Source organism: Cricetulus griseus, chromosome 2 (genome assembly GCF_003668045.3).
Source record: "Cricetulus griseus strain 17A/GY chromosome 2, alternate assembly CriGri-PICRH-1.0, whole genome shotgun sequence".
In the NCBI taxonomy this organism is placed as follows: domain Eukaryota; kingdom Metazoa; phylum Chordata; class Mammalia; order Rodentia; family Cricetidae; genus Cricetulus; species Cricetulus griseus.
In genome coordinates, this window is record NC_048595.1 from 22,980,867 (window position 1) to 23,004,822 (window position 23,956).

General features: G+C 53.0%; 1 protein-coding gene across 7 annotated transcripts in view; it reads right to left on the reverse strand.

Moving 5' to 3' along the window:
• The window catches only part of Col16a1 (collagen type XVI alpha 1 chain), a 52,420-nt gene extending 40,654 nt beyond the window's left edge, over window positions 1-11,766 (reverse strand). For 4 of the 7 annotated variants that reach the window (XM_035439584.1, XM_027399419.2, XM_027399418.2 and 1 more), the window contains exons 1-19: window positions 11,568-11,764; window positions 9,982-10,088; window positions 7,978-8,052; window positions 7,778-7,895; window positions 6,663-6,786; window positions 6,112-6,378; window positions 5,509-5,589; window positions 5,261-5,386; window positions 4,454-4,507; window positions 4,152-4,178; window positions 3,586-3,621; window positions 2,630-2,656; window positions 1,511-1,573; window positions 1,181-1,222; window positions 1,057-1,101; window positions 937-972; window positions 511-573; window positions 174-218; window positions 5-100 (exon numbers count right to left, since the gene is read on the reverse strand). In XM_035439584.1, coding sequence (XP_035295475.1) covers window positions 5-100; window positions 174-218; window positions 511-573; window positions 937-972; window positions 1,057-1,101; window positions 1,181-1,222; window positions 1,511-1,573; window positions 2,630-2,656; window positions 3,586-3,621; window positions 4,152-4,178; window positions 4,454-4,507; window positions 5,261-5,386; window positions 5,509-5,589; window positions 6,112-6,378; window positions 6,663-6,786; window positions 7,778-7,895; window positions 7,978-8,052; window positions 9,982-10,054 — 1,398 coding nt within the window. In that variant the 5' untranslated portion in view covers window positions 10,055-10,088; window positions 11,568-11,764. Of the gene's footprint in view, window positions 1-4; window positions 101-173; window positions 219-510; window positions 574-936; window positions 973-1,056; window positions 1,102-1,180; window positions 1,223-1,510; window positions 1,574-2,629; window positions 2,657-3,585; window positions 3,622-4,151; window positions 4,179-4,453; window positions 4,508-5,260; window positions 5,387-5,508; window positions 5,590-6,111; window positions 6,379-6,662; window positions 6,787-7,777; window positions 7,896-7,977; window positions 8,053-9,981; window positions 10,089-11,567 lie in introns of all 7 variants that reach the window. The other 3 variants (XM_027399421.2, XM_035439585.1, XM_027399420.2) reach the window with 3 other exon arrangements.
• Window positions 11,767-23,956: the final 12,190 nt, after the last annotated feature.

Sequence of the window (23,956 nt, forward strand, 5' to 3'; positions counted from 1 at the left end):
TTACAGGAGTTCCAGGCAGTCCTATCCCAGGCAGCCCTGGGAGGCCGGGGGGCCCAGGCTCTCCTGCCAGTCCCTCAGGCCCAACAAAGCCAGGGTCACCCTGGCACACAAATGGTTATGAGAGAGCCATCTTAGTCCTCCCACCCCCTCCCACACCCAGGCCTGCAACTCACTTTCTGCCCTTTGGGCCCAATCACACAGATCTCTCCTGGCCGACCCTGTGTGGGAAGAGAGCCGAGATAGAGACAGCCAGGGACCTGGCTTCCAACCCAATGAGACAGGAAAGTAAATATTCACCTCTCTCACCCTTACTGTCCTTCCCCCATGCCAGACCCTGATCTGGTACCCTAGGGCCATCAAATATGATCAGGCTGAGAGTCAAGAGGCCTGGCTTCAGGACCTGCACCTCCATGCTATGCCTCCTGGGACATGCCTCCAGGAGGTGGGGCTGACCTCTGGGTTAGATCCTAGCACTTTGAGGGCCTAGGGAGAGGGTCCCCAACAACGTACATCTCGGCCTGGCTTTCCTGGTAATCCTTTGAGGCCTCCATCACCCTTCTCGCCTTTCTGGCCCTGAGGAAGGAAGAGACAAGTGACCAGGACTGAGGGAAAGAAGCAAGGCAGTTTCAATTAGGAGAGGGCCAAGTGCCTTCCAGAGCACCCCAACTCTGCCTCGAAAAGGAATGCCTTCCACAGAAGGGTAGACAACAAAAAGAACTTCCAAACCAGTCAGACCACTCATTCCACAAGCATGTGGCATTGCCTTTTAGATGTGGTGGGTGTTTGGACTAGCCAGAGGACTAGGAAGGATGGGGAGGGGAAGTCAACTCTGCCAACTGCCACAATCCTCTAGAAAGGCCTTAGACATTCCCTCCTTATGAACAAAGGGCCTGTGGTCCAATCAGACACCCACCCCTCCAAACATGAGCCTATTACCTTCTGGCCTGTTGAGCCTGGGAGTCCTGAGGGTCCCTAAGATAAGGAAGGAGCACAAATGAATGGGTGAGGCTGGGCCCGGACCCATCATCTCTGCCCTGTGGTAGGCCCCAGGCTTACCAAGTCTCCTGACTCTCCTTTGTCTCCTTTTGGGCCTTCTGCACACTGACAAGGGAGAAAAGTGGTTAAGTGGCCAGCATGGCCCTGCCTCGGCCCTGAAACAGGCCTCACCTCCAAGTCTTACCTCAAGTGGGGCATCTGGGGAGACTCGAACACAGTCACTGCCCTGTGAGTAAGAAACAGGGGTCAAGGCTAGAGCCTTCCAGGGGAGTCACCAAAATCCTGTTGCTAGGAAAGGCCCAGGTGCCCCTGGGAAATAGGCTTCCACATGCTAACCCCTGCAGAACCCTGTCCAAACACCCACTTGACCAGGCTAACCCCTTTAGAACCCTGTCCAAATGCCTACTCCCTGTCCAAATTCCCACTGAGATGGTGGGATATTAATTTACATCCCACCAAGCCCTTCTCCAGTGGGAGAGGCCCTGCTGTGGACTTTGTTAAGGCGCTTGCTTACCCGTTCTCCCTTCTCTCCCTTGGGGCCTGATGGTCCAGTCAGGCCTCGCTCACCTTTCCCTCCCTGTTGGTGAAACCAGAATGATGGTTGTGCCTGAAGGGGGCCTCCAAGAAGTATTCCCCACCCCCTGGTTGCCTCCACCCATCTACCATGAAAATGCACACACGCATGCACACACGTACACACACAAGCATGTGTGTGCACACATGTACACACACAAGCACGTGTGCACACACACACACACACAGACACACACAGGCGCACACACACTTTGAAGCCCCCATACACACACTATGCATACCCACAGAAGCATATGGATTCCATACACACCAAAAAGCTGTTTGGCAAACCTCCAGTCTCACAGAGAGTATCCCTTCCCCCACACCCACAGACACGCACATTAGCAAACACACGGCGTATCCATGGCACGTGAACACATTGCATAGACATGCAGGATGACATAAACCCAGGACAGCTGATAGTCAAGTCTCCTGAGCTCTAGCCTTATGCAAGTCATGTCACCTCTTTGAGCCCCAGATTCTTCATCAATAAAATAGGATTTTTTTGATGCAGCAGGACCGGTCTCCAGATGTGTGAATAAGACAGGGGATGCTGTAAGCAACGTAGTGGGCAGGACCCATCCACTTACCAGCTAGCCAAGGAAGCACAGCGCATGCCTACACAAGCCATACTCGCCCGTCACTCACAAGCTTGAGGCCCGTTAGGCCCACAGGTGCCTAGGGGGTTCAACCATCATCCTGTGGACTGCCTGGTGCAGATGTGTGTTCCAGAATAGACAGGTACACCCACAGGCAATCACCCCAGCACATCACACTATGCCTGACACGGTGAGCCCTCGGTCTCCCCTGAAGTCATAGGACCCGCCTCCTAGGATGGATATGTGCCCCCAGGGCCCAGGGCTTGGGACTGTGTACTGAGGTACTTGGCCTCAGCAAAGGTTAGTTCTGGACTCTGCACACACAACCCACTCACTGCAACACACACTTAAACACACCGGGGTAGTTCTGATACAAACACACGACCACAGGGCCACATGAGATGGGAAGGACCCAAGCCACCAAAGAAGACAGGAGAATTCTGCTCTCTGCTGGGTCTTACCTTGGGGCCAGAAGGACCAAGTGTGACCTGAGATAACAAAAGAGGAAGGAAAACACTGAACTTTAGGAAGCAAGAGGGAACCAGGGGCACAGAGGGAGGCAAGCAAGTCAGCTAGGCTCACACTGCATGAAGGCAGAACCAACCACAAGCGTCCCAGCCGCCATTCTGCCCTCCAGGCCAGTCAACATGCTGACTCTATTTTCCAAGGCTATAAAGCCAACAGAGGGGTCCGATCTACTTTCTCCAAACTGCCTGCCTTTGACTAGCCCCACCTCAAGTTGTTAGGCTAACGTGGTCACTCGGTTGCCATGGCAACCCCAGCACATCTGGGAATCATGGCCTTACCAGATTTGATGGGAGACTGGATAAAGAGAGGCAGGCAGCAGTGGGGGTTACATATAAGCTCCCCCAAAGTTAGGGGGTTCATGGCCTTTGTGAATCAATATATCCCATCAGCTCAAAACTCTTGCTGCCTCCAGAAGGGGCACAGTGGGTACCAAATGGCTCACAATGAGTTCTGTCCTCCCAGCCTCCCAGTGGGAAGGCTGGGCTAGGTAGGAGAGGAGACTGTTCAGGCTCTGCGCTGTGTGTCCCTGGGCTACCCCCCACACACACACACACACTTCAAGGCCTCCAAGGTGACAGACATGTGGTGCCTTCTAATCAGAGTGGATCTGGGATCTGGAGGCAAGCACACAGCTGGAATCAGCAACCAAGGTCTTGAGTCCCCTCCCACGCCCCCAAGAGGCCACCATCCTGGATCATGACACCACATCAAGATTTCAGGGCTTGGTGGGCTTAGGGGTGGGGCTAAGCATAGCTCTGGGAATCAGGCTGGGGAGTGATGGGAAAGGGAACAAAGCCCCCTTGTCCTCAACCAGGAAGCTCCAGTCTACTCTAGGCAACAACCACTCCCAGACTGTGACCACACCACCCACAGCCCTCCATTCACTCACATTGCTCTCCTGGGCACCGTGGACACAGGGCGGGCACTGAAAAGGAAGAACAGGCCTGCAGGTCAATTCTGAGCCTCCACAAGCATGCATAACACACACATCCCCCCCCTCTCTCTCTCTCTCTCTCTCTTTCACACACACACACACATCCTTAGCATGATCTAAGATGGACATAGAGACAGAAAGCGTAGAAGATGAGCCTTGTCCCTTATCTCCCACCAACACAGACTTACAGCCATCTTCTCAAAGAAAAAAAAATTAAAGCCCAGAGAGGAACAGTAACACAGTAACAAGCCCAAGGCCACACAGCATGTCACTGAAGAAGGGTTTCATGGCTGAGACCTAGGCTTTTCCCATGATGCCCATGGCCATCGGTTTCCAGCTCAGTAGGAATGGCTTCCAGGGCTTCCACCCTACAATCCAGGGCAGACAGGGCCTAGTGTTGGGCCCTCGGGGACGTTGGGTGCTTCACAGTCATCTGTCACCCCCAGACCTAGGCTCTATGCCTCAAAGGCTTTATCCAAAAGGTAAATGCTGACAGCTCCCAGCCCAGACAAAAGGCTTACCTCATTGACTTCAGTATCCCCGTGGGCCTGGGAAGAGAGAGGCATGGGAGTGGGAGGGGAACCTGAGATCAAGCATTGCCCAAGCCCCTGTACAAGAGCAGGCAGGAGCCAGCTCTCTAGAGAATGCCTGGTCCTGCGTCCTGCCCAGTCTGCCTTCCCTCCTCAGAACTGGCACCACACAGCCACGCTCTGTCTGGGCAGGAAGAGAGTGGGAGTGTGGCATCTTCTCCAAGGGCTTTGCAGAGGGCATGCAGGCCAGGCAGAGGGCACCATGGGCTCTTCCCTCCACCCACCACCTCTACCTTTGTCCCCCTTTCTGCCTTCTGGCTGCTTCTTCCCGTCAGCTGTGCATCCACCTGGGCAGACAGAGGGACAATTCTGGGGTCCATACTGGAAACGGGCATCCAGACAGAGCTCATGGATACCAGGCACCCCCTCAGTTTGGCATCTAGTACCTCCCAGGACAACAAGGGCTTGCTCAGACCCCTGAGGCTGCCCCCACAGGCGCCCCTTCCCTCCCTCCAATCCCCCCATCCCGCCATGTGATGTCTTAGAAAAGAGGCATGGAATCAATGGGATCTTGTGTTTCTGCAGCCAAAGGCGGGCATGGTGCCTGGGTAGGCAGGGACACTGTCCAGCCAGAGGGTGGGGCTGAGGGAGGCATGGGGCTTCCCTGCCACCTCCAAAGAACCTGGGAGTGGACAGGGCAGCTGGCCACGGTGCTGGGAGAGAGCGGACAGGGCAGCTGGCCACGGTGCTGGGAGAGCGAGAATGCCTTGGGGAAAACAGGGCAGCCTGGCCTCTGGGACCAGACATCCCTGTACAGGACAAACTGCAAACTGGGTCCTGCCCTCCACAGAAGGGTCTAGATGGCATTAGTGAGCAGCTGGCCAGAGCCAGAGCTGGAGCGACATAGCATGCAATGCCAACAAGTCGCAGGCACAGGGTTACCCTGTGGGTTCTCCTCTGCCCCTCTGAGCTCCATAAGGCAAGACAGAAGTTGAGCCCACATTCAGGGATCTTCCCCAGCTTAAGCACATGGCCTGCTGAGTCTGGTGGCAGGCTTCAGCCAGGTCAGGGGTTCCCTTGTGCTTCCCCAGCTCACCCACCTTGCTGTTCTGGGGCTCCTCCAAGCAGAAGCAGCGGGTATAAACCTTGCCCTCTGTCTGAGGATTGATTTCAATGAGCTCATTACTCTGGGTATCCCGGCGGGCCTTTGTGGTCTCTGGGGGACACTGCTCAATGTGGGGAAAAGGCCAGGGTCAGTACAGGGGCAGATGCATCCTCAGACCTTTGCCATCTCCCATGCAGGCTGCCCTCCCTCCAGCACAGCATGTGCCAGGGGCCAGCTACTCACCCCTCCCGGTAAGATCTCACAGCAGCCCTCCTCCAGCACCAGCTCCGGGTCACAGTAGATGTGCGCCTGCTGAAGGTCAAACTGCAGGGGACACACAAGGTCATCTTATTTCAGATGATCAAATAGCTCTGCTGTGGTCCCCAAAGAAGCTCAAAGACATCTTCGCCCCAGGATGTGACTTTAGGGTCTTTCCAGGCCAGTCAGGGAGGCCATCAAGAATAGAGCTGTCGCTAAAAGCAGAGATAGAGGAGAGAGGGAGAAACAGGGAGGGAGGAGGAAGAAGAGGGAGGAGGGGAGCAGGAAGGGGGGCTCCATCCAAACTTGGCCCATCCTGTGATTGAATATTCAAGGGAAAGCATTGCAGGTAAAGGGGAATATGCAAATTTCGTAGGCGATCCATCAGACTAGGAGGGAATTGACCACAGCGGTCAATAGAGAGATGTAAGGAAAATATTGGATGGCGGAGGGCCTGGAATGTCAGGTTAACATGATCAGGCTACATATGGAAGGCAATGGCTCCAAAGGGGGAATCTGAATACAGACACACTGTCAGGAGCTCAAGGCTCCTCCAGAGGTGGGAGCAGACCAGGGCCCAGCACTCACCGAAACAGGCTTGCCCTGCTCAGCATCCAAGCCCAGAAATACATGTCCCCCAGGCCGAATGGGTTGCCGGGGCCCCAGGGGCTGGGAGGAGGCTGAGACGCAGTCCACATGTACAGAGGCCACACGACCTGCTACACTCAGCATCAGCTTGTGCCAACGCAAATCGAAGAGCTGGGGCACTGGGAAGATGCAGGACACAAAGTCACCATCTTGGCCCTGTGCCCAGAGCTCTAGACTCCGCTCCTGGCTGTTGACTTCCAAGGAGATCTGTGACAAATTAGGGGGAAAAGAAAAAAAAGACAGAGTCAGAGTTCCAGAGGCATAGCATGGCAAAGTCGAGGGCCTCAAGCTTATTTCACAGGAGGGGAGAAAGCTAGCTGGATTCACAGAGAACATCCTAAAAGAATGTGATGGGTACTGGGGGGGGCTGTCTTGAGAGGCAGCACTGCGATGCAGGAGAAAAGCCCCCAGTGTGGGTAGAAGCTGAGCTGGGATTAATGCAACCAGTTGCCTAAGGGACGGAGGTGGGGGATGGGGTGGGGGGAGCTCACCTGTGGGTACCCATTTGCATCAGTCACTTGGAACAAGTACCATGTGTTCCGGAAGGTGTGCTTCTTCAGCAGGACTGTCAGGACCAGGGCAAACTCCTCTGGGAGACCCCGAGGGAACACTCTTCTGCGGTGGAGAAGAGAGGGCACTCAGGCTCAGGGACAACCAGGCACTGAGCACACTGGCACTCGGTGATGAGCCCACCTGAGACAAGCAAGCACACACCTCCAAACCATGGACACATCCGTCCTGACACATTCACCGAGCACCTTCTGGCCACTAAGGGTTGGCTGGCTGCTGGGAAAGCCAGTGGTGGAAATCTCAAAGAGCTAGTCCCTGGTAGTCTCCTGGGGTCTGATGGAGCAGAGGAACACTAACAGAGAACCCCTGAAATCCTCTCAGGGGACTAGAGAGATGGCTCAGTGGGTAAAAGCACTGGCTGCTCTTCCAGAAGACCAGGGTTTGATTCCCAGCACCCGTGTAGTATCTCGCAACCACCTGTAACTCGAATCTCAGGGGAATCTACTGCCCCCTTCTGGCCTCTGCAGGTACTGCATGCATATGGTGCCCATGCGTGCAGGCATAACATACACATAATAAATAAATAATTTAAATTTGTTTTTCTATCTCAGCATTATATTTCCTTGGCTCCCAAGGAAACCAGCATGGTGTATGGGCCTGGGGTGGAAAAAGAGATGCTGAGAAAAACAAAAAACAAAAACAAAAAAAACAGGAGGTTCTACATAAACACAGCAGCAAGGAAAGGAGACACCGGTCTGCAGGAGCCAGACTGCCCAAGGACTTCTGGGAGTTAGGCTTTACACAAGGCCACACTCACATAGACACAGGCTCTTGAAACCATCCTAGAGTTCTCATGGCAACCATGGGATACAAACCTGGTCCTGCCATTGCCAGTGAGAGCCAGGCTAGGGTTGCCAGGCCTCATGCACACACAACTCACCCTGTAAGCCCAGGAGTGGACAGCGGGTAGACTTTAGGCAGAGGAATGCTCAACACAGCCTCTAGAGAGGGCCCTGAGCTTGGGCCTCACAACCAGAGTTGCAAGGATGTGACTGAGGTCAGTATGGATTCCCAATGGCCATCCAGAGTTCTTTACCGAGTGGGTTGGGTCAGCGGGGCAGTCCCCAGTCGCAAGATGAGTGGCCCCTTGGGGTTTCGGATCTTCTTGATGGCAGATGTCTTCATGAGATTCAGCCGGCGGATTAGGTTGAAGCCTTTGGACACCAGAGGAAGGGCAGGTGAGAAGTGCAGGCTATTCCAGAAAGGGGGTAGGGGAATGGATGAGGCTGTACTCACCAGTTACATTGGTTGAGGGGTCACTACTGTGTTCTAGCTTGAGTCCTTCTTGCTGTGAAGTTGGGCACCGCTCACCTGGGAGAGAGTTGGCCTGGAGCATTAGGAACTCAGGAGGGCAGCTCCCCTCTGCCCAGGGAGCGGGGAGAATCCTGGGGATCCCAGAAGGGGACAAGTCCATAGTCTTCCTTTGGGACCTTTAACCTAGTCTGTCTTGAGGCTGTGCTTTCGCTTTGCCTTCTGATCCTGGTTGCACGTGAAGAGCCCAACACATAGCTGGGAAGACTGAGGCCTGCTCCAAAGCCATTGAATGAGTCAACAGCAGAATAGGACCAGACCCCTGGGGCCCCAGCCTTCCAATACCCCTAGCTGGAGCTAAGCCGGTGAGGAGTGAAAGGAACCCTGGATGGTTCAGAGCCCAGACAGTGGGAAGCCATGGATATGTACATGTTCCTCCGTGTGTTCCACCTAGATGGAGGCAGAGGAACGCTGCAGGGATTAGAAAATATTATCTTCATGCACACTTGGTATTTCATGCAACTGTGTGCACATGACTATACATGCATGAGCTATGCATACCAATGTCCCCAGGGCTACCACGTGCACTGGCACACATGTCCTAGGCAATGAGTGGCATTCTACTTCCCATATTCAAGGCAGAAAATGCAGACACAAGTCTGAGCTACCAGAATGACTTTTCACCTGCATGCCCAGCTAGTGAATCAACAAAGAGACCAAGAGGCTGAGGGGCCACAAGCTCAAGGTACCATCAAGGCCTTAGGCTCCAGACAAGACATATTAAAGAGGTATAAGATTCTGAACAAGGACACAAGTCTCTGAAGCCCCAAAGGGACAGGCTGGAGACTGTGAGCCTCCTTCTCCCTGGGGATGAGCTTTCTTCCCCTCCTGAGATCAGAAGAGTTGATGGAGTGCTACGTCAGAGAGACAGGGGCTGAGATCAATGGCCTTCCCAGCAAAGCTGATGGGAAGCTGGGCCAAGCCAGTCAAGTCACCTCCCAGAAGACAGCCAACTCCCTGCTCAGCCTAGTTGAAAGACAGAGCCCTGTGTCCCTGGGCACAGTGACCCACTGGAATCTCCACCCCCAAGTCTGGCCGGAAAGACCATCACTGTCTTCAGCATTGCCTGGGTTCTGGGTGACTCACCCTTGGCAATAGGCCCAGATTCCTTACAGATGTTGAAATCCTCTGCCCCAGCCCCTCTAGGGGACCTGGTGAGGGAAAGGAGAGCAAAATCCCCCATACACATGCAGAAACACACATGTGCCTGTACACACACACACACACACACACACACACTGGCAGTCCCACCCACCCTGGATGTCTGGACTTGGGCCTAAGAGTTCGGCTCCATCCTGGCTAGGTGGTGCAACTACCGGGCCCAGAGGGCACCCAGCAAAGCCAGGCAGATTGCCTGGTCAACTTCCCTTGGCTTCAAGCCCTGGAAAACTGTACCCTCTCCCTGTCCAGATCCTGGACCATGGGGTGGGCAGTCATCAGAGATCCAGGCTGGTGCAAAGGAGGAGCCTGTGGCTGGGGAATAAAACCATTGTCATGAGAAGGAACAGAGGAGTTGGTCAGCTTTCTGGAAGTGTTTTTTTTTTTTTTTTTTTTTTTTTTTTTTTTTTTTTTTTTTTTTTTTTTTTGTAGGGAGAGTGTGCTGCCCACTCCTTCCCATCCAGCTAGCCAGCAAGAAGTGCCAGGATGTGCTGTGGCGGGGCCCTGTTCTTCTCCTGCAGAGACCCAAGAGTGCATACAAATGTACGGTGTTTTTCAAGTAGTAAACCCAGAGATACTTGGAGACAAGATACACACACACACACTCCAGCCCACTCACACAGGCTCTGGTATGCAAACACCTCAGAGGCTAACCTGAGCTCAGCCCCTACACTTGCCCATAAAGGCACACATAACTGAGAGATACCTGGCCATGTATATACATAAACTCCAGCAACTCAGGAAGCCAGAGGCAGGTCTGTGTCAGCTCACCTATATTTGTTCCATGGCTGAAGGTGGCCCAGAGCCCGAGCAGCCACAAGCCAGGAGCCCAGGGTGCCAACATACTGGTCCAGAGAGATCAGCTGCAGTCTTGGCACCTGACAACCAGAAACAGGGAAGGTAGGCTTCAGGGTACCCAAGGGACAACTGCATGTGTGGGTAAGTACAGCAGTCTGTGGGGCCCACGCACCAGGGACTGCAGTGGTCAGGGCTTGGCATCAGTCCCTCTCACAGGGGCCCCACACAGGCCTGAGGTGAGAATCTGGGCAGAGGTGATAATACAAATATTTAACCACCGGTATGGCCCAGACACCCACCAGCCAGAGCAGAAGGCTGACTGAAGCACAGAAACAGGGCCTAGGCAGCTTCTGGCTGTATCAGGATTGAGAAGGGGTCTAGAGAGCCTTAAAAGACCACAGAGGCTACGAGAGTGGGGGGCCTTGAGCAGAGGCAATTTATCAAAATCCTTGGATGAATCCCATAGCTTTAACAGCTGTGTTCTGTGCTGGCACAAAGCAACCCAGTACCCGGAGAGCTGTGCTCAGCTGAGCACAGGTAGCCCTGCCAGGCACCCATGAGGTCAGAGGCTGAAGACTGGACTGAATCTCTTGGCAGGGATCACAGAGCTGTGTATAGGCCAAGAAAGCTTCCCCTAGTATGGACAAGGGGCAGGAGAGCAGGTCATCAGGGCCCGGGATCTCGTTGCCAACCTCCCTGGCTGATGGATGCTCGTCTTTTGGTTTTATTAAACCCTGATGGATGGGCCCAGATAAATCAATGCAGGCTCAGCAAGTGGCCAGCAGAGCTATATATCATCTGGCCTCTTCCAGGACAGGCAGATCATGAGCACGCAAAGCCATGTGTGTCAGTACAATACACATAGGTACCAGGATTATGCAGTCAAACCTAGCTGCACACAGGCATGCTAACAGATATAAGAACTGATAAGCCCAGCGTTTACATTCACACTCCTGTCCAGAGCCAGGCCATGAGCCCCCCTCGCGGGGGCCTTCCTGTTGGTACTTTCTTAGACAAGTTCAACTTGGTCCAGTGCAATCCTAACTTACAGCCTTGCTGCTGGATACAGTGTGACAACAGAAAGGACCCTCCCCCCAATATATGGGTAGATTCGACTCTTCCTTCTCCCTGGGATGGAACTGTGCACCCCCCACCCCCGCATCCTAGGGGTATACATCTCCAACTCTCAAACCCTACCCTGGCCTTCCCCTTCCTGACAGCTAATGGAAGGATAGCCGGCTGTGAGCAGCATGTAGGTGCATGTGGAGGCGTGAGCATCATGTTCACTTCTGGCCTCCATTCCCAGGCCTCAATCTAAGTGGAGGGCTGTAGAGATAGCTAGAGAGATGCTTCCGGGGATACCCCGCCCCCTTTGAAACAGGCATAGATTTGAGGCGACAGCAGGACCAGCAAGGAGTTTCCAGGCCACCCTGCCACAGAGAAGAGCACGGAGGCCCTCAGAGAGGGGATGCCACTTGCCCCAGGTCACACAGACAGTCAGTGGCAGAAAATACCCTTTCAGCCTAGAGCGAGAAGCAGCCCAGTCCTGGCCCACTTACCAATGACCCGCAAGACCCTCACTGAGCAATCCTGGCGGCCCCAAGGCCGCCAGCTATAGGAAGCAGGACCCGGGGTCCTCTGACCCGCAGGGGGATCCTCGATCTCTCCCTGCCGGTCTGCTCTGTCCCCAGCTTCTCCGAGTCCCGAGCTCTCTCGGTTGAGTGCCGCGCAGCGCACGCCTGCCGGGACTGCCGGCCGCTCCTGGAGGGGGAAGAGGGCGGTTCTTGGGGGGCTGGGGCTTTGCCAAGAGGCTAATGGAACACAGCTGGGCAGGCTAGGCTGGAGGAGGAGGGAGGCCGCGAGGGCTCGGCGGCTGCGGAGGCGCTGGCTGCTGGGCTGCACTGCCGCGCTCCTGGCCTGGCCCTGCGCCCGGGCACACCCGCCCCGCTTCACCAGCCAGGTGAGCCCGCAGGCGAGCGGAGCAAGGCGGGACCCTGCGTGCCCAGAGCTGCCCTGCAAGGGGCGCCTGCGGCAGGCTGGCGGGAGGGAGGCCAAGCCAGGCGCTCCAATGAGCCAGGCCTGGGGCTTAAGGGACCTCCTTTGTGCCCCCCTTTCCTTTTCCTTGGCTGGGACCCCAGCAAGCTGGAGAGGGCTAGGGACCCTCCTCCATACCAGTGGAACTCGCGACGTGGCTGCCGACCAAGCCTCAGTGGTCAGCTTTTTCCAGTGCCTGGGCCTAGCATTCCTATGTAGTGCCTCTGTCTGCACTGGGAGGAGGGACAGAGCAACCCCCCCCCCAACCCTGGGCTAAATTAACTCCTACTCTGCCCTCGTTTCTACACAAGTATAATCAGTGAGTGCTCGCTTTCCTCTTGGACTCCACGAGGTTGGAAAGGCCCAGATCCCTGCGCCCTGCTCCAGTTTTGTAAAAACTTAATTTATTTTGTATGTGTATGCGCCGGAACATGTGCGCAGGCAGAGTCGTAAATGCCTTGTTGCTTGTGTGGAAGTCAGAGGACAATTTGTAGGTAGAGTCAGTTATCTCCTTCCACTATGCGGGTTTTGGGGCTCAAACTAAGGTTGGTTCCGCAGCAAGTACCTTTACCGGCTGAGCCATCTCCATGGCCCTTGAACTTTTTTTTTTTTTTTTTTTTTTTTTTTTTTAACTGGAGATTGAACCTAAAGTTTGCATACTCGGGGCTAATGCTCTACCACTGAGCTACACCTCCAGCCTTCGTGGTGTGTGTGTGTCCTGTATAAATTTGTGCAGGTGTGCACATGTATGTGGAGGCCAGGGGTGTCTTCCTCAAGCGCTCTCTCCCTTATTTTTTGAGACAGGCTTTCTCACTGAACCTGGAATTCATGGATTCAGCTACATTAGTTGGCCCAGGAACTGTCCAGATCCACTTGTCACCAACTCCCCAGAGATAGAATTGCAGGTGAACACTGCTGTGACAGCTGGGGATTCAAACTCGGGTCCTCATGCCTGTAGAGCAAGCACTTTACTGACTGAGCCACCTCTGTAACCGCCCTTCCCCACCAGCCTTGTTTTTTAAGACAAGGACTCACGAAGTCACTCAGGCTGGCCTTGAACTGCTCTACAGTAGAAGCAGACTTAGAACTTTCTTTTCCTTCCCTGTCTCCCTTCCTCCTTCCCCCCTCTTTCCTCCTTCCTTCTTTCTTTCTCTTTTTAAGTAGGTTCTCACTGTATATCCCTAGCTGTCTTAGAACGCCCTTTGTAGACCAGGCTGTCTTTGAACTCACAGAGATCCCCATTGCCTCAGCTTACAGAGTGCTGGGTCTAAAGGTGTGCTCCACCACACCCAACCAGGCCCAGGTCTTTTCAAGCCTCCTGCCTCGGCCACCTGAGTAGTTGGGCACAGCAGGCCTGGTTCAAAACTACTTTTTAATCTCTAATTCCATTTGCACATCTGTGGGATGAGATGACAGCATCTGCCTGGTGTGGCTTTGCTAAAGGAAACTCATTAACATCTGTGAGAATGCTTAGCCTGTGGTCTGGCACATAAGAGGGGAGATACTAGCTGCTATTTTCATTATTGGGATCCTTGGCCTAGGACAGGGTGAGCAGGGGTGGAGGTGGGCATTAAGTGATGGGGAGGTTTGCTTTCTATCCAGAGTCTAAAGAAGTAAAAACAGTTGAGGTTGGGAGAACAATAGACTCTTCAGAGGAGGAAGAGGCTTGTCTGTCTCTCCAGGGAGGTAGCAAACATATTTCTCAGCACTAAGTCCGGGTACCATGGAAAAATGGGTTGAGGGGGTCTGTGAGTAGGCACAGTGGATGCTGGGGTTAGGGAGGAAGCAACTTATGATCCTCAGTCTTTGAGGATGGGCTTCCCTTTGGGGTAGGTGGTATAGCTGTAGGCCGGTGACCCCATCTTACCCAGGCAGAGCCTCGACAGCGCTGGGATTCCCCACTTCCATCCCTGGAGGAGCTGAGTCAGTGGAAACCCTAAGTATGCTGCTACGCCATGGAGGCGCCCCATTGTGGTCCCTGCACTGAGCCTGGGCCCAGATGTGTGGTGGCAGTGGTGGGGCCTGGGAAGCGCTGAGCTCAGCAGGCAGGAAGTGCAGGAGGTGGGGTTTTCAGAAACTCTGTCAGGAGGGGTGGGCAGGCACAGTCATTGCTAATGGAAGTACTGCCCAGCTCTGGGGAAAGCAGGAAAAGGAAGGAACACTGTAGGTCAGGTCCTACCGCAAGAACTCTTACCTGTGCTAACTCTTGCAGTCTTCACAGCAACGGAGGGGGCAGTGTTCTACACCCAACCTCATCTTGCTGAAGGGAAACCCAGAGAACAACAGCAGCAACACAAGTTGCCTAGCATCAAATAACCCACGGCCGGCCAGCAAGCCTGAAGAGCAGAAGTGATCATCACACCCATACCCACTCTTTACTCACACATGCCAGATCTCTCAGAGTTGAAGATGCAGGAACCTGAGAAAGCGATGCTCAGAGACTGTCCTATAGGTGTTCATAAGAACAACCAAACCTGGGGAACACCCTCTGCCTGGGTCCATCATCACAGTCAAGAGATGCACCCATGCCACTCCGGCACGTGTGCACACCCCCCCCCATGTGTGTGCTCACTCCACATGCATCTATAGGCATTCGTGTTCATATAGACAGGAGCATACACACAGCACACCTCTTTGTAGAACGGATGTGACCCCCCCCCAGAATTAGATCCCTGAATATATCCAAAGAGCATATATGTGACATCAAGTGGGGGAGTGTACACATGTAACCCCAGCTGCCAAGGAGTGTGAGGCATAAAGACTTCAAGTACAAGGCCAGGTCTGGCCTCAAAGCAAGGTTTTTAAAGAACTGGGAATGCTGGGTCAGGGGAGGAGCAGTTTCATACTCAACACTGGACTCACTCCCCGGTACTAACAACAAATTCTTTATAGATTTAAGTGTGCACACACAGGCATATGTATGTACATAGACATGTGTACGCGTGTGCGCACAGACATACACGTAAAAACACAGATGTGTCCACTATGCAAGCAAGCAGAGATACCTGCAGAATCTCAACCCAGGCAGCTATGCACGAACACCACACTTACATTCAAACATGTATGCAGCTATGCCGACATATTTATATGCATTCAGCCCCAGAAAGCCCCACACTTCAGCAAGTAGGGTATCCCATGGGACTGGGCTCAGTGCCCTTGCCCCAGATGGCATCGCCACGAGGTAATCAACGCTGCTAATCGCCACCAGCTGCCCCGGAGCCTGCTTGCCGCTGCCGGGTGGGGCTACCAAAGCCTCCTGGGCTTGGGGTAATGTGCGCAGATGTTGGCAAAGCCCAAGGGCCTTTCCATTACCCCAGCTTGCCACTGGGACTCCCCATATGGCAGGGGCAACCCTTGGGGCTGAAAGAGGGTTAAGGGCCAAGAGAGAGCCCTGGTCCCAGGATGGACCTGGGAGTCCCCACATATCCAAGCAGAAGTGACCCAGATGTAGGTTTGCTCTGGGATCCTGAACCACTCGTGCACACCTAGGCTTTGGCATAGATGAACACAGATGCATACACACCCTGAAACATATTACACCTGACGGATTGCTCATCAGAGATCAGCTTCTGCTTCTTCCTCCCAGTAAATGCCACCATAATTCATTCTGATGTTAGGCTGAAGATGACACTTGGCTCCTGTCTTCCATCCCCACCCCCAAGCCTGTCACCTCTACCCCCACAGTGCAGGCCACATCCACTTCCACGGTCCCCACTTTTGCCCATGCTACCGGCACCTTTTACCAGAACTGCAGTAAAAGCTTTTGAGTGTGCCACCCAATGCTCACAGCCCACTAACCCCACCCTGAACCCTAGCCCAGAAGACAGGAAGCTGCTTCCCAACCTGTCAGCTGCTGTTGGGCTCTCAGTAGACCTAGAGTAAAACCCCAGTCTTGAGGGCTGGAGAGATGAATCAGCAGTTAAGAGCACTGGCTGCCCTCCCAGAGGACCTGGGTTTAATTCCTGGCACCCACATAATGGCTCACAACAGTCAGTAACTATAATTCCAGGGAATCAAATGTCCTTGTCACGCCTCCATGAGAACCAGGTACACAGACATACAGACAGGCAAAACACTCTTACACAAAAAATAATAGCAAATAGTTTTAAAAATTAAAACCCCAGTTTTGGTTCCTCCAGCCATAACAAGTCCTTCACAATCTAATGTCGACGGCTGGCCCTCACCTCAGCCCCCGCAAGCTTCCCCCACCTCCTTTCTAAGCCATGAACTGCCACATCGATTGGCACAGGGGTCTTGTACTTGTTCCTCTCTCTTCCCAGAGGGTCTGCCCATAGTCTTTGCAGGCTGGCTCTCTGATATCCAGGTCTCTGCTGAGTGCCTTCCTGGCATCCCCGTGTGGAGGAGTCCCAGTGGGTTTTTGTCACATGGAAGTGGGAAGCTCTGCATGGCTTCGGTGTGTGTCTGCATGTTATCTTTCTGGCAGGTCCTGTCAGCCATTCCTAGAGCCCTATGGCTGAACCTGGTGTCTTGCAGGTATTCACTAGTGACTGAGTGAGTTATAGTTGTATCCTGTCCAACCTTTACACAGATAGACTGCAACTGCACTCTCAGGAGACATCACACACACACACACACACACACACACACACACACACACACACACACACACACGGTGGGGAGGTGGGAGAGAGAGGGAGTGAGGGGGAGGGGAGAGAGAGGGAGGGAGAGGGAGGGAGGGAGGGAGGAGGGTTCCCATGTGCAGACACAGGCACATATAGCTCCTGAATCTGGGAAAAGACACTGTGAACAAACAGGACTCTTTTCTCACCCTTCCATGTCTCTGATATCTCGTCCTGTCTCATAGTGTCTATTATCTCTTTCCTTCTTCACTGTGACTTTGTCCCTGTCTCCCTTTCACTGTCACCTTGAAGGGACCAGACCCTCATCCCTGCTTTAGCAGCCATGGCAGGCTGCAGAAAAGACCCAGCAAGATGTAGTCCTCTGACTCAGCACATGTTGCTGAGTTTCTTGTCTTCTGACCTTGCCAGACCTGCCCCAGTCACTAGGAGGTCAGACACCTTCCATGTGGCAAGAAACCAATCAGAAGTTAGCTGATGGGCTCTGGACATGCTTTATGGTAACACTGTTGCGACAGTGGTGTACAGAGCATAGCAACTGCCCTGGGAGGGCCTCTAGGCCATAGCAACCAGTTGGCCAATCAACACAGGACAGGTCACCCCAGCCCAGAAGTGCACCAATCCTGAGACTGTTGCAGACCCCTAGATACTCCCCTTTCTCTACCCAATAAATTCCCTGCCTCATGGCCCCTTCGGGTCCTTCTCACCCCAACCGGCTCTGTTGGATGGATGGAAGACCCGAGTTAATGCATTTAACTCCTTAATTGATTAAAGACTCTTCGCTTTTGTGCTGGAAAGGGTCTCTTGGTGATTTTGAGGTTCAGAATTTGGGAACAACCTCTGTTTCAAACCCTCTCACGTCTCTTTGCCTTGAGATCTGTGTTTCTAAACTCCATTTCTATTTTAGATCTCTGGTTTTCCCTCTTTTTCTCATGTCCCCTCCTCCTGCCCCTGTCATTGACTTTCATGCTAGTGTTTCTCTGCCTCTTGGCCTCTCTGTCTCTTCCTCCCTCCTGTCTCTGTCACTATGCATCTCTCTCTAGCTCCAATATGTCTGCCTACAGTGTTCTCCTCACCCCCACCCTCACCCTCACCCAGGTCTTGCTCTGTAGCCATGGCTACCCTTGAACTCATGATCCTGCCTCAGACTGCCTGCTACTGCACCGCCATGTACAGCCATTGCTCTGTTTCTAAGTCTGGCTGTCTATCTTTGACTGTTTCTGTCTTTCATTTTCCACGCTCCTCCCTGTCCTGAATCAGCAACGGCACCACATCCCCACAGCTGCCTGAGTTGCTGTAGCAGGGAGACCTATCCTTTACCACTGGCTGTCAGCTTTATGGTCCTGTGGGGAGGACCAGTGCTCCAATCTGCTAATGCCCACCTGTCCTGCAGAGCCACAGCAGACTAAAGACTAGCAACCGTCACCTGCTACCCAGGCCTGGCCAGGTTGCTCATGTTACCAAGCTTTTGCTCACTATGGCTACCTTGGATGTTCTAGAAAGGTGAGTCTAGATCCCAGGAGGCTAAGCTTTAGACGTGGTGATGGCCAGAGCAAATGGATGCTGGGAGAAGGAGACCTTTGAGGTTTCTTGGGCCCCAGCCCTGCTGGCCCTCTGCGCTCTTCTTTTGAATGATTTGAGTGAACCATGGAGAAATGGCAGGTGCAAAAATCTTACCTCTAATGGACAGTGGTGGTACATGCTTTTAATCCCACCCAGCACTTGGGAGGCAGAGGCAAGTGAATCTATGTGAGTTCCAGGCCAGCCCAATCTACAGAGCGAGTTCCTAGACAGTCTCCAAAGCCACACAGAGAAACCCTGTCTCAAAAACAAAAACAAAAACAAAAACAAAAAAAGAAAATCTCACTTCTACTTATTCTGCAATCCTAGTCCTCAGTTCCTATTGTAACATAAGGTTAAACTATCAATTCCAGCTTGACCCACCATACCTGGTGTAAAAGCAGCTAAAAGAACTTTGCCTAACTGCTCTAACCCTGTGGTTCTTGGCAGAGGGGCAATTTTGCGCGGCCCCTTCAGACACACATGGACAATGTATGAAGGCATTGTCTTAATAGAAGATGAAAGTGCCACTGGCATCTAGAGTAAGGGCCAGAGCTGTTGCTAAACACCCTCCAGTGTCAAGAACATTCCTCCCAATAAAGAAGCAGCTGGTCCCAGAATCATGAGTGGAAAGCTAAGAAACCCTCCCTACCTCCCAGGGACAGTACAGCTCTGCAGAATCCCGTGGCCTCCTTTAAACTCTGACTAGGGATGGGAGTCATTAGAAGACTCAAGACTCCAGAGTTTGACCCTGCCTTTAATAACCTCTGCTAGCATTTATTGAGCCCATATCAAGCACTGTCTGGTACTGTCTACGGCAAATGCAATTTAGTCTCACCACACCATGGGAGGCCCCGGCACTATTACCAGCTCCGTTCTCAGGATGAGGAAGCAGGCAGAGAGAAGGGGGATAAACAGCACAAGGTCTATCAGAGGACACAGATGGAACACGGATTTGAACTGGTCATTTGGGGACAAGTCCAAAGGACAGAGCGCTATCCAAGAAAGAGCCCACATGAAGGAGTCCCAGCAAATCCTTCCTTGCTTTTACTTCTTTGTCAAAAGGGATGCGCTATATCATTGAGCCCTACAACAGTTCTAGGCAGTAAGGTGCTACCACCAAATGGCATTACCACTGCTACTACGCCGGGACAGTGGGGATTCGGAGATTTCACTCTCAGAGCAAAGGCTGGGAGCTCCCATGGGAGGGCTTGGTACACAGAGTGTAGGGCTTCTAAATCCATAAAGTCCATCAAGTTCCCAGGAGACACTGACCCAGAGAACCACACTGAGAAGCCTGGGCAAGCATGACATCAGTGTCTAGGCCTGGGCTTCACTCCCCACTCTAGCTTTTGCTGACTAAAACTTGGGGGCTATTGTTTACCTCTTCCTCTCAGAGCACTGTCACTCAGGGTCACTGAAAGAATTAAAGGAGACGGTAAGGCTGGGCCTGATGGCAAGGGCCTGGACTCCCAGACACTCAGGAGGTGAAGTGGGTCACAAGTTCAAGGCTAGCTTGGGCTGTACAGTGAGACTATGTTAATAAAAAAAAAGTTTAGCCAGGTGGTAATGGCACATGCCTTTAATCCCAGCACTCGGGAGGCAGAGGTAGGAGCGATCTCTGTGAGTTCGAGACCAGCCTGGTCTACAGAGTGAGTTCCAGAATAAGACTTGAAAGCTACACAGAGAAACTCTGTCTCAAACCATGCCCCTGCAAAAAATATTCATCTACAAAAATCAAGTAAGAATTGTCCCTGGGATAAATGGGGTTGAATCCTACCCCTACCATCTATTTAGTATGGAGTTTTGACAAGTTATTCCCCCTCATGAAGTGAGTGTCCTCTTTTTGTAGGCAAAATAGAATTGTCCCTACTTCACAAGGAGGGTTGCTAAGAGGGTGCCCATAAGTACTGAGCATAGTTCCTGGAACCCGATAAACATTAGTTACTCCAGACATACCATGAGTGTATGCAACCTCAGCACCACAGAACACACAGCTCTTGGCGGCCTTTCCCCTTCCCTCCTCTGCACTCCCCTCAGCATAGCTTTAGATTGTTTTCCCTTCCTTCCCACTTGGGGATAGGGAAGGCAAGTGGGACCAGTCTCCCAGATGGGTACATTTGGCAGATGCTCAGAGGAGAAACGAGGGAGAGGAGAGAGATGCTTGGTAACCAGTAACCAGTAGCCACTGATTGGTTAGGGCATCCAGTGCCCTTCTGGGCACCAGGCTTAGAAGGACCTGGTTTGGATACCATTTCCCCAAAGCCAGTGGCAGAGCCTAAGTGGATTTTTTTTTCCTTTTCCTTTTCTTTTTTTCAATACGAAGTGTGAAGGAGGCACCCCACCTCCTTCTGAGGACCAGAGCCAGTGTCTGGTGAGGCGTGAGAGGGTGGGAGTGGCCAGAGACCCCTCCTACATTCTTTCTCCACATGCAATAGCCTCAGACAGTAGGACTCATAGATTCACAAATTCATAGAACTTCTGGGTAGAGAGAAGCTGTGACTGATGTTGGCCTCACCTCCTTCATGGTGCCCACAGCTAGGCTGCCGAGGCCTGACAACTTGGCTAGCAAGATAAGCAGCAGCAGTGAGGCAGGCCTGCAACCAGCTTTTCCACCAAGATAGAAAATAAAAGATCAGAGAGGGTCTGACCTCGTTCTGCAATTTCCTGGCTTTGTTCTCTTAGGTTAATTTGTTCTGTTCTCTGAGCCACAGTCTCCAAATCTGTTGAATGGAGTGGTCTATTGAGAAGATTAAATTAGACAATATATAAATTAAGCCAAGTCCATAGGCAACACTGAAGGATGCTAATTATCACAGTGGTCGTCATCATTATGGAGGGGTCTCGTGATGTACTGACGACTCTTGTCCTGTATCCCACAGCCTTGACCATCTGACATTTCCTCCAAGCCTTGCTTCTGCCCTGTTTTATTATTTACCTAGCTGCCTTTCCGTAGCTTGAAGAAGTCAATGGTATTTCTGACAGATATGATGGTTTTTTCTGTGAAATGGTCAAAGTAACACATAAAGAAATAAAAACTGACTTTAGGATATGTCAGCCTTGACCTTCAGTAAAGGCCTGACACCAGTATTTGTGGGGGGTGGGGAAGGACCGTGATTGGAGTGGAAGTGAGTGTTTGGGTTCAAGGCCAGAGTCTTCTTGGGTACATTTGACTTTAGGTGCTCCATGCCCTTTGGCTAAAAGGGGGGACTGAACTTAGGGACTCTGAGCCCGTCCATCCCCCAATTCTGGAACCTTGAGAGTCCAAATGCCCACTCCTCAGGGTGGAAAATGGGCCCAGTGTGCCATCCCCTCTTCTAGCATTCAGGCCCCAGGACGTGCCTCAGTGTACCAGTTGTTTGGTATCCATCCAAGAGCCCCACACCACTTTAGCTGGACTCCTTCAGGGACAGGAACCCCCACACCACACAGAGGAGGACAGAGATGTCAGGCGTGGAAACCAACTGGCTGATCTGGGACTGAACCAACCGTCGTTCCCAATCTGTAGCTGCTACTGAACACTTTTTGTTTATTGCTACGTGTGATGAAGAGGAGATGCACACACCACAGCACTCACATGGAGGTCATGGGACGTCGGTGTGGAATCGGTTCTCAAACCTCAACATGGCACTGGGATTCGAACTCAGGTCGTCGGGCCTGGGCAGCAAGTGCTTTGCTGAGTGCTGAGCCATCTTGCCAGCCCCTACTGCTACTTTTTAATTTTTTTTTCAGAGCAGCAGCATAATACTGAGTAAGTGCATTGTTCTCACTTTACAGGTGAACAAGCCATGATTCTGGATACCCTCAGCCCGAAGGCTTTACTGTACAGGACCTATAAGAAGCCAGGCAAATGGCCAGCTAAGAAGCAGAACAACGGTTTGCCTATCAGGCTATCACACACTGTCTGCGTGCTGATGGCCCCTTTTGTAACTCAATTTTCTCATCTGTAGAATGGGAGTGTTTGTTCCAGAACCTCTAAGATCCCAGATGGGCCATTTCTAGTCCAGGTCCACACCCAGAAGCCCAGACCAGCATAATGAACTTGGGTGGGTAGGGGCAGGTGCAGACGTGATGGTCCAGCCAGGGGTGGGCGCAGCCGCCAGACACACACAAACAACCAAATAAATCGGGCCAAGGAACTCCTAATCCTTCCCGGCTGTGGCTGCTACTGCTCACAGGGCCTGGAAGCAGGGCACCGCATGGCCAAGAGCTCGGTCTAGCCAAGAGACTGGAGTGAAGTCGGGCCATCATGACTGCCTCTGCTCCCGCGGGGGATGCGAGAAAAGGCCCTCCGGGCTGGTGACTCAGACCTCCCTGACCCCCTCCTGGGTGGGCACTTTCCAGCGCCTATGTCTATTTTTAGAGCTGGCTCCAGGTCTGAGCACAGAATAGGAGGAAAGGGGGTGGAGGAAGCTTGAGACACCAGAGCCTGAACAGCTCCTCCTCTGGGGCTCAGGCCTTGAGGCCCTCCAGCTGTCCACCTAGAAATGGTAGAAGCACGGTGGGGGGCGGGGGAGGCGAGAGAGAGAGCGCGTCATCACCTTTGTAGAGGGTGCATTGCAGACACAGAGATGAGTCCCCTTCTCCCCTCCCACCAGGCCTGGCAGTTCCAAAGAGCTGGGTGTGGCCTCTGTTAAGTGGGGCCAGGAGCTTCCAGTTGCTGAGGTGTCTGTCTATTGGACTGGAGGCAAGGGCTGGAGGGCCTCTTGTGACTGAGCAGGCTAGAGAGCAGAGAGAGCTGCCAGGTTCACAAACCCAGATCCCACCCAGCTGTTGACCACGCCCCCAGCCTTACTTTAGCCACGCCCTTACTGACCACGCCCCCAAACGCTTTTGACTTCCCTTAGGGAAGGCGAGTCTTCCTCTCCGGGACCTCACGCTAGGTCCTGCCTCCAACTTGACCCTGCCCACCCTTGGTCAACTTTCCTCCCTGTCCCAAGGTTTTCGAGAGTCTGGATGCCGGGGGCTTGGGGCAAATGTGAAAGGAATGAGCGGCCACCTTCAACCCCTGCCCCAGTCCCTCCGCCCTGCATTAGCATCGGGGGTGGGGGTGGGGGATAGGAAGTCAGCAGTAGCCAGGTCACTGGACACCTAAGGTATAGGTCGCATCTGTTTGAGCCAGACAGACTTAGAGACTGGAGGGGTTGAGACAGCGCTGAGCACAAGAACAACCTTGTACAGACAGACCCGGAGTGCCACAGGATGGCACTTAGGCAGTGAGCGGTCTTTAGGCCAATGCCCCACCACTAAGCTGAGACCACATTTCTGAGGGATGAAGGGAGCTGAACGCACGTGGGACCTGGCTTTTGGTAGGTCCAAGTCGAGGACCATCCTTCTGGGGTGAGGGGCTGATGGTGGGAGGCGGAGCCCGTTCTCCCGGCACCATCTAGTGGGAAATTGAGGAATCGCGGGGGACAGATGGGGGGCGCTAAGCCTCCTTCCTCTCCCTCGATGCTCTTCCAGGACTTGCATATCACCCTTCTGGGGGATATCCTCATCAACAGGGTTTCCCTCACTGGAAACAGGAGCCATTCTCGTGGGTGTCTTCCAGCTCCAATCTCTGTCTCTTGTTGCTCAGGATCACTTCCAACCTGCTTTTTGACTATCCCAGCCACTGGTCCCTGAAGCACCTGCCAGCTGCTGCCTCTTCTCTTACTCTTGCTTCTGCTATTCCTGATAGACTCGCAGTGTTTCTACAACAGAAATCTAGCAGTGTAACTCTCGAGATTAAAACATCCCTATGGTTTCCCAGGGTC